The sequence below is a fragment of the Babylonia areolata genome, chromosome 13 (assembly GCF_041734735.1).
Source record: "Babylonia areolata isolate BAREFJ2019XMU chromosome 13, ASM4173473v1, whole genome shotgun sequence".
In the NCBI taxonomy this organism is placed as follows: Eukaryota; Metazoa; Mollusca; class Gastropoda; order Neogastropoda; family Buccinidae; genus Babylonia; species Babylonia areolata.
In genome coordinates, this window is record NC_134888.1 from 2,076,556 (window position 1) to 2,086,555 (window position 10,000).

General features: G+C 47.7%; 1 protein-coding gene across 1 annotated transcript in view; it reads left to right on the forward strand.

Moving 5' to 3' along the window:
* The window catches only part of LOC143289310 (uncharacterized), a 55,691-nt gene that overhangs the window by 19,610 nt on the left and 26,081 nt on the right, over positions 1 to 10,000 (forward strand). Inside the window, exons 2-4 of the mRNA XM_076598310.1 lie at positions 8,096 to 8,752; positions 9,049 to 9,306; positions 9,753 to 9,850. Coding sequence (XP_076454425.1) covers positions 8,510 to 8,752; positions 9,049 to 9,306; positions 9,753 to 9,850 — 599 coding nt within the window. The 5' untranslated portion in view covers positions 8,096 to 8,509. The remainder of the gene's footprint in view (positions 1 to 8,095; positions 8,753 to 9,048; positions 9,307 to 9,752; positions 9,851 to 10,000) is intronic.

Consider the following 10,000-nt stretch of genomic DNA (forward strand, 5'->3'; position numbering starts at 1 on the left):
GACGCTTTGATTGATTGATTGGGCAGTTGGTTGATTTATCTATTTATTAAGACACTGACAATTTGATATCTTTGGCCAGGTTGGAGACAGAGTGAGAGACAGAGAGAGAGAGACAGACAGACAGAGAGAAAGACAGAGGCAGAGAGACAGAGAGAGAGAAAAACAGACACAGAAAGAGACAGAGAGAGAAAAAAAAGAGAGAGAGACAGAGACAGATACACACAGAGAGAGAGAGAGAGAGACAGAGACAGAGAGACAGACAGACAGACAGAGAGCAGACACTGATTGATTGATTTATTGAGACACTGGCACTTTAATGACACTGGCCAGGGAAAGGGAGAGAGAGACAGAGACAGAGACAGAGACAGACAGAGAGAGAAGATAACGATAACGATTTTTTTTTGTATTTAGATGTAGGCCAAAAAACCCTTATAAGTCCCTTGGTTGATTGATTGATTGATTGATCGATTGATTGATTGAGACACCGACACTTTAATGTCATCAGGTCTCCTTTGGAGACAGAGAGGGAGAGAAGGAGAGAGGGAGGGGGAGAGAGAAAAGGAGAAGAGAGAGAGAGAGAGAGACAGGCAGACAGACAGACAGACAGGCACATAGACACACACACGCACGCACGCACACACACATACACACACATCGCAAATGCGAAGTCTTGCTTGTTCTTTTCTGCAAATCATGGACAAAGACACACAAATACAGAGACACACAGACACACAGACACACGGACACAGACACACGCACACACACACCACACACACACACACACACACACACACACACACACACACAGATTAAAAAGACAGATGGACATACAGACAGAAAACGCTTTTTGTTTCAATGGTAGAAACTAATTCAGTTTGGTATCTATCTGTCTATCTGTCTATCTATCTATCTATCTATCTATCTATCTGTCTATCTATATCTGTCTATCTATCTATCTTTCTATCTATCTATCTATCTATCTATCTACACACACATGAAATATCCATACACACAGACACACAGTCAGAAAGACAGACAGACAGTTTAGTATATTCCATCTATCTATCTATCTATCTATCTATCTATCTATCTATCTATCTATCTATCTATCTATCTATCTGTCTTTATCTATCTATCTATCTACACACACACATGAAATATCCATACACACAGTCACACAAACACACAGTCAGAACTACACAGACACACACACGCACACACAGACACACACACAGACACACATACACACACACACACACACACACCGTTTACGCGTCGTCAAACAGCAAGGGGTGGGTGGGGGTCAGGGGGGTTGGGGGGGGGGGGGGGACAACCAACCAAGGGAAGTCTGTCCACGCGCACAGAAACTACCCACGTTTAACACGAAAAGTGGACGCTCAAAACTGACCACCAACCACCACCACCACCACCACCATCACCCACCACCCCCTCCCCCCCTGCACCCGCACTTCATACCTACTCACTAATGTCAACACAGCCCTGCACCCTCCCCCCCCCACACCCCTCCCTCCATACCCCACCGACCCACCCACCCAAGAGGCACTGGAAGAGTTTGCTGCCAATTGATTGATTAACACATGGGGTTCTTAGACTTTCCGGGTTGTGACCTTCCAGTGTTCCAGTCATTACGGGAGGAAATCTGTTCTCTTGGTTTGACAGGCTTCGGTCAGTTGGTTTTGGGTATTGCATCGCGTTGTGTTTGTGTTGCGTTTGTGTTTGTGTTGTTTGTGTTTGTGTTGTGTTTGTGTTTGTGTTGTGTTGTGATGTGTTGTGTTGTGTTGTGTTGTTTGTTTTTGTGTTAGTGTTTGTGTTGTGTTGTGTTGCGTTGTGTTGTGTCGTGTTTGTTTTTGTGTTAGTGTTTGTGTTGTTTGTTTTTGTGTTAGTGTTTGTGTTGCGTTGTGCTGTGTTGCGTTGTGTTGTGTTGTGTTTTGTTTTGTTGTGTTTTGTTTGTGTTGTGTTGCGGATGCGTTGTGTTGCGTTGTGTTGTGTTGTGTTGTGTTTGTGTTGCGTTGTGTTGTGTTTGTTTTTGTGTTGTGTTGTGTTGTGTTGTGAAGTGTAGTGTAGTGTTGTGTAGTGCTGTGTTGTGTTGTGTTGTGTTGTGTTGTGAAGTGTAGTGTAGTGTAGTGTTGTGAAGTGTAGTGTTGTGTTGTGTTGCGTTGCGTTGCGTTGCGTTGTGCGCGCTCAAATTCTCCTTCGTACTAGACGGAAGCATTCCGTACAAAGCCACCATTTCACCATGGCCGATCGCTGTCAGGTCCACACCTTGACAACCGGGTGGTCAGTTGTTAGTGTAACCACGCACATGGGTGTGTGTGTGTGTGTGTGGAGGGGCGGGGGGGGGGGGGGGGGGGGGGGCGGGGGGGGGAAGCAGATAGGGTCTTACCTTCATAACCAAACTGTTGAAGTGTCATACTTCACTCACCCTCTGTCCCACCACCCTCCTCCCCCTCCCCTCCCCTCCCCTCCCCTCCCCCCTTCCCACTCTTTCACCCACCTTTCCTGAGTGGAGCGTTCGTTCAGTGTCCTCTGAGATGGAAAATCATGGTGGGTGATGGCGGGGGTATGGGGGTGGGGGTGGGAATGGTGTTGACGGGTGGGGAAGAGGTGTGGGCGCCTGATGAAAATTGAAGAGGATAGAGGATATGTATGTGTATATATATATATATATATATATATATATATATATATATATATATATATATATATATACTATATAGATAGATATGTATCATTCATTTGATTATGTCTGACTTTCTCATTGTTGCTCTACTTATTTCACGCACGCACGCACGCACGCACACACACACACACACACACACACACACACACACACACACACACACACACACACACGCACGCACGCGCACACGCACACGCACACACACACACACACACACACATACATATATATATATATGCATACCTACACATATACACACGTTATATCGTTTGCATATACATATCTCCATCTGTATTAGTTTATCTATCGATATCGTACATATATACATATCTCTGTCTTTGTCACTATCTATCTATTCATCTATATAATAATACATATGCATACATGTACACACACACACACACACACACACACACACACACACACACACACACAGATAATGATATATATACCACTGACGTCAAACAGTAAGGGGACAACCAAAACAGGATTCAGTTCACGTCCAACAGAAAGAACCTCCCCCAAGTTCAATAAAGGAGGACTCTCACAATGGACACCCCCGACCCCCAACACCCCCCACCCCCACCCCCACACCCCCACACCCCCCTGCACTCAGTAGCCTACACACTCACTAATGTCAACAAAGCCCTGTCCCTCCAGGAGGCAGTGGACTAAGTTTGCTTATTGATTAACACGTTGGACTCTAGACTTTCCTGGTGTTTTCCCATACCTACCGGTCACTGGTAGGACAGACCAGGATTCTGTACTCGGAAAGCTTGCTTGACAGGCTTCGGGTCAAGCCCAGAGACATGGTAGTAATGTGGATCGCTGTCAACCTGGGCGGTCAGTTGTTAGTTTGACCACGAGTGGAGTGATGGCCTAGAGGTAACGCGTCCGCCTAGGAAGCGAGAGAATCTGAGCGCGCTGGTTCCAATCACGGCTCGGCCGTCGATATCCCCCTCCCCCCTTCCACTAGACCTTGACTGGTGTTCTGGACGCTAGTCATTCGAATGAGACGATAAACCGAGGTCCCGTTTACAGCATGCACTTAGCGTACGTAAAAGAACCCACGGCAACAAAAGAGTTGTTCCTGGCAAAATTCTGTAGAAAAATCCACTTCGACAGGAAAAACAAATAAAACTGCATGCAGGAAAAAATTTAAAAAATGGATGGCGCTGTAGTGTAGCGACGCGCTCTCCCTGGGGAGAGCAGCCCGAATTTCACACAGAGAAATATGTTGTGATAAAAAGAAATACAAATAGGGCGAAAGCAAAGTAGGCACTTGCCTTCCTGACAAAAAAAAAAAAAAAAAAAAAAAATGAACACCACCGAAGTGACTCAGCAGCAGTGCAGGGTCTCCTCTGGTGTGTGGCCACCTGGCGACCTAACATCGATCGTTCCCTGCGGACTGCCGACGCTGGAACTGTGACGGGCGAACCCGGGGTGTGGCCGTGTATGGAGGAATCTAAATGAGCGGTGTGGGAGTAATGCCACTGAAACGGTGCAGATGATGGGGCAACACACAGACACAGACACACACACACACACACACACACACACACACACACACACACACACACACACACACACACACACACACACACACACACACACACACACACACACTGTGTAACATCCTGGAAGGCGAAATCCATCTTCTTGATCATTGTATTAAATATAAAACCTTAAGGCAACAATTTTTAAAAGATATTCAAAATTCGAATAACACAGGAAATATTCCCAGTCAGGTGATGCTAACAGATGATGAATATATACAAACAAGAATAGGAAAATTTGTTCATGAATACTGCTGCAATTTACTGCATTAACTGATTGATTAATTGTGTGTTTTTCATTCATTCATTCATTTATTTACCATTGCACTTGTGTCTTATAAACCTTACGGTTTCATGACAATAAAATCTAATCTATTCTAAAATCTATTCTATTCACAACCCTCCCCCCCCCCCCGCCACACACACAATTGAAGTGTCATACTCCCTCCCCACCCACCCCACACCCCCCTACCCCTCTTCCCCTTCTCCCACTCACCCTTCCTGAGTGGTACGTTCGTAAGTTGGTGTCCTTTGGAGTGGAGAATAATAATGGTAATACTTCTTTTTTTTTGTTGTTGGCCGGGTGGTGGTTGTGTAGTGGTGGTGGGGGGATGGATGGTGGTGGGGTGGGGAGTGGTGTGTGTGTGGTGGGGGGCGGGGGGGGGGGGAGGTTGGGGGGAGGGGGAGGGGGTAGGGGGTATGGGCGTCTAAAGAGTTTTCTTTTTTTTTTTTTTGGTCGTCGTTGTTGTTGTTATGTTAGTTAAAACCCCTTCACCGCCAGGGGGGAAACCAGCAGAAAGTGGTGTTTCACGTCATTAAAAACATTATCCAAAACAATAAGCCTCAAACTGAGAAAATGGTCTGGAGGAGGATATACCACTCCAGACGAACTGTGTGAATGTTCAGCCTTCCAGAGCTATTTCCCCCCTTTTTCTGATGACGTCATCAGTGACGTCACTATGCACGTACGTAATACGTTTATGGCAGTCAAGGGGTTTTTGAACTGTGCGTCTTTCGTGAACGGATGCGTGTGTTTGACAGTCTGTTATCATCATCATCTTAGATGAACAGACTATAAACAGAGAAACGAATTCTTGTGTTTGTTGATCTGTTTTGGTTATTATTATTATTATTATTTTTTTTTGTACACTGAAGAAACAGATGTGGGTTGATGGAAAACATACACAGAAACGAGTGGCTGAGTTAGGTAGAAACTGAAAAGGAATTGTTAAAAAAAAAGAAAAGAAAAAGATTTGTGTTAACCCTTTCACCGCCAGTCAATCAGAGTATAAAATTCCCCTTGTGGTCTAAACACAGAAAAGACAGTGGCTAAGAATAGCTGGGGATTCCCCCTGCGATGTATAGAAAATATGGCCTATCCTGCCACCGAACATTAAGAGCAGTAGGTTCATGGATAACAGACCAATGAATGGTCACCTTTCAGTGACATGGGTCCTCTACCACGCCTGTGCATAAATGCGAGCTTGGCGGTGAAAGGGTTAAAGGATGTGAGTGACAGACTGTGATGGATAGGAAAAGGCAATGAATTCCAGGTTTGTTCAGCTGAAAGAACTGAAAGTTCTCCTGCCTTGTTTTTTCTCTGTTGAATTTGGGGAACGCCAAAATATTGTGGAGTGATGGCCTACAGGTAACGCGTCCGCCTAGGAAGCGAGAGAATCTGAGCGGGCTGGTTCGAATCACGGCTCAGCCGCCGATATTTTCTCCCCTTCCACTAGACCTTGAGTGGTGGTCCGGTCATTCGGATGAGACGATAAACCGAGGTCCCGTGTGCAGCATGCACTTAGTGCACGTAAAAGAACCCACGGCAACGAAAGGGTTGTTCCTGGCAAAATTCTGTAGAAAAACCCACTTCGATAAAAAAAAAACAACAAAAAAAACCTGCACGCAGGAAAAAAAAATATAAAAAAAGTGGGTGGCGCTGCAGTGTAGCGACGCACTCTCCCTGGGGAGAGCAGCCCGAATTTCACACAAGAGAAATCTGTTGTGATAAAAAGAAATACAAATGCAAATTATATCATCAGTGGAAGAGCGGAAAGACCTTGGCAGGACATAATTTTTGAGGGGTACCTTAATGAACTTGAGTTGTTTTGCTTTTTGGTAAGTCCGTGGACGTGGTTTTTTTTTTCTTCTGATCCTTGTATGTACCTGTACAGCAGAGCTGTATGTACCTGTACAGCAGAGCTGTATGTATCTGTACAGCAGAGCTGTATGTATCTGTACAGCAGAGCTGTATGTACCTGTACCTGTACAGCAGAGCTGTATGTACCTGTACAGCAGAGCTGTATGTACCTGTACCTGTACAGCAGAGCTGTATGTACCTGTACAGCAGAGCTGTATGTACCTGTACCTGTACAGCAGAGCTGTATGTACCTGTACAGCAGAGCTGTATGTACCTGTACAGCAGAGCTGTATGTACCTGTACAGCAGAGCTGTATGTATCTGTACAGCAGAGCTGTATGTATCTGTACAGCAGAGCTGTATGTACCTGTACAGCAGAGCTGTATGTACCTGTACAGCAGAGCTGTATGTATCTGTACAGCAGAGCTGTATGTACCTGTACAGCAGAGCTGTATGTATCTGTACAGCAGAGCTGTATGTACCTGTACAGCAGAGCTGTATGTATCTGTACAGCAGAGCTGTATGTATCTGTACAGCAGAGCTGTATGTACCTGTACAGCAGAGCTGTATGTAGCTGTACAGCAGAGCTGTATGTACCTGTACAGCAGAGCTGTATGTATCTGTACAGCAGAGCTGTATGTATCTGTACAGCAGAGCTGTATGTACCTGTACAGCAGAGCTGTATGTACCTGTACAGCAGAGCTGACGCTTAGCACATGCAGCACTGGTCTCAACGATGTTCCTCTGCCTTGTTCAGAATAATGGTGCTTCGTCCAGCATGGCAGGATGAAAAGAGATGCATAAGCTTCTACACTTTTATACCCCCAATAAAGATCGTTTTTCACTCTCGACGGGCGCAATAGCCGAGTGGTTAAAGCGTTGGACTGTCAATCTGATGGTCCCGGGTTCGAATCACGGTGACTGCGCCTGGTGGATAAAGGGTGGAGATTTTTTACGATCTCCCAGGTCAACATATGTGCAGACCTGCTTAGTGCCTGAACCCCCTTCGTGTGTATATGCAAGCAGAAGATCAAATACGCACGTTAAAGATCCTGTAATCCATGTCAGCGTTCGGTGGGTTATGGAAACAAGAACATACCCAGCATGCACACCCCCGAAAAGGCGGAGTATGACTGCCTACATGGCGGGGTAAAAACGGTCATACACGTAAAAGCCCACTCGTGTGCATACGAGTGAACGCAGAAGAAGAAGAAAAGTTTTTCACTCTCAGTGAAGACAGTTTTCAATCAAGATAACTCCCGCTCACAATAAAGACCGTTCTTACTCTCAATAAAGACCATTTCAATTAAAGACCATCTTCATTCTCAATCGATATCATCTTCACTCTCAGTAGATATGATTTTCAATCTCTATGAAGACCAGTTTCACTCTCAATAAAGACCATCTTCACTTCACCACACTCAACTTCTGTTACAGAGATAATCAAGTTATCCTGACTCTGAATCTGACTCTCAATAAGTCTCATTTCAATGAAAATCATGTTCACTCTCAATACAAACAAACAAACAAACATTTTCATTCTTTATTTCACTCTGAAATATTATTTCCACTTCAGTATTTTTTTTCCTTCTCATCGTCGGACTCATTTCCCCAGCAATCAATTAATCGACGACGACGATTTCCGCTTTCACGGTGTAACCCTTCTTTTTTTTTCTTTTTTCCCCCTCCTCTGTCACAGGTAACAAAACAGAAGTGAACGTGCTGGATTGCAAATCACGGGGGTCACTGAGGTCACTGGGTCACCAGGGTCACTGAGGTCCCCGGGGTCACTGAGGTCACCAGGGCCACTGAGGTCACTGGGGGTCACCAGGGTCACTGAGGTCCCCGGGGTCACTGGGGGTCACCAGGGTCACTGAGGTCCCCGGGGTCACTGAGGTCACTCACTACGACAAAATCGAGGCGTCAGTTTCTTGCTCGTCCCCTCTGTGGGAGAGGGAAACAGATGACCTCTGAACTTAAAACATGAACACAAACAAGGAAGGAACTCGAGCATCATAAAAAACAACAAAGTGACCCCCCTCCCCACCCTCTAACCTCCCCCTCCCCCCCTACACACCCTCACCATCACCTCCCCACCCACCCACCCACCAAGATGGCCGCCAAGGTGAAAGGAGCAGCAGGAGGAGGAGGGGGTCCCTACTACAGGGGTCCCTACGGGACTCCCCTGGCGCACGTGCAGTACCAGCAAGGGCGCCACCTGCACCCGGAGAGGTCGCCCTTTCACCGCCACGAGAGGCCGGTGTCCATCCGCCTCCTGGACGTCAGCAAAGAGTCCCTGGACAACCTCCGGAAAGTGGCCGCCACCATCAAGCGGCTTTTGGCGCCCAGTCTGCAGGTAGAGTGTGTGTGTGTGTGTGTGTGTGTGTGTGTGTGTGTGTGTGTGTGTGTGTGTAGGGAGGGGGGGATGAGGGGGGAGCGAGGGGGGTGGGTGGTGGTGGTGGAGGTTGAACAGACAGACAGACAGACAGACAGACAGACACACTGACTAGGATAACAGTGTGCTCTGTTCAGTTTCTGGTGTTAGTGGAGGTAGGCGGACGCGTTACCTCTAGGCCATCACTCCACTGGTAATAAAGACATATTCTATTCTATTCTGTTTCATTCTGCCCCCTCCCCCCTCCCCCCACACAGCTGAGGACGGTCCCGGACAGCCTGGTGCGGTGCCTGGAGAGGCTGGAGCGGCTGGACCTGGGCCACAACCACCTGACGGACGCCTCCTTCCCCGAGGGGATGACCTCCCTGGGCGCCCTGAGGGAGCTCAGCCTCAACCACAACCGCCTGACGCGCGTGCCGGCCTGCCTACGGCGCATGCGCAGCCTGGTGCGGCTGAACCTCAGCAACAACCTTCTGGAATCTGTGGCCGGTCTGGAGAGGCTGAAGGGTTTGAAGGTGTGTGTGTTGGGGGGGGGAGAGGGGAGGGGGGGGATGGCTAAGGGAGGGGGGGGGGCGGGCGGGGGGGACTTGGAGTGGGGTTGGGGAGGGGAAAGGGGTGGAGGTGTGTGGAAGTGGTGGTGGTCGTGTGTGTTTGTGTGTGTGGGTGTATGGTGGGTAGTGGGGTATGTGGTGGTGGTGGTGGTGGTGTGTGTGTGTGTGTGTGTGTGTGTGTGTGTGAGTGGTAGTGGTGCGTATGTGTGGGGGGTGGGGAATGGTGGTGGTGTGTGTATGTGTGTGTGTGGTGGGGCTCAGGGGGGTGGGGGTGGTTGTGTGTGTGTGTGTGTGTGTGTGTGTGTGTGTGTGTGAGTAGGGGTGATGAAGGTTGAACAGACAGACAGACAGACAAACAGACGGACAGACAGACACACACTGAGAGTGATAACAGTGTGCCGTGCTCTCAGTTCCTGGTGCTGGACAACAACCACCTGGCCGCGCTCTTCAGGGAGATCAGCGGCCTCCGGAAGCTGGAGATGCTGAGGTGCAGCAGCAACAACCTGAGGTACTGACTGTCGGTGATTGATGATGGTGATGATGATGATGATGGTGATGGTGATTGATGATGGTGATGATGGTGATGGTGATGATGATGGTGATGATGGTGATGATGATGGTGATGGTGGTGGTGGTGACGGTGAAGATGATGGTGATG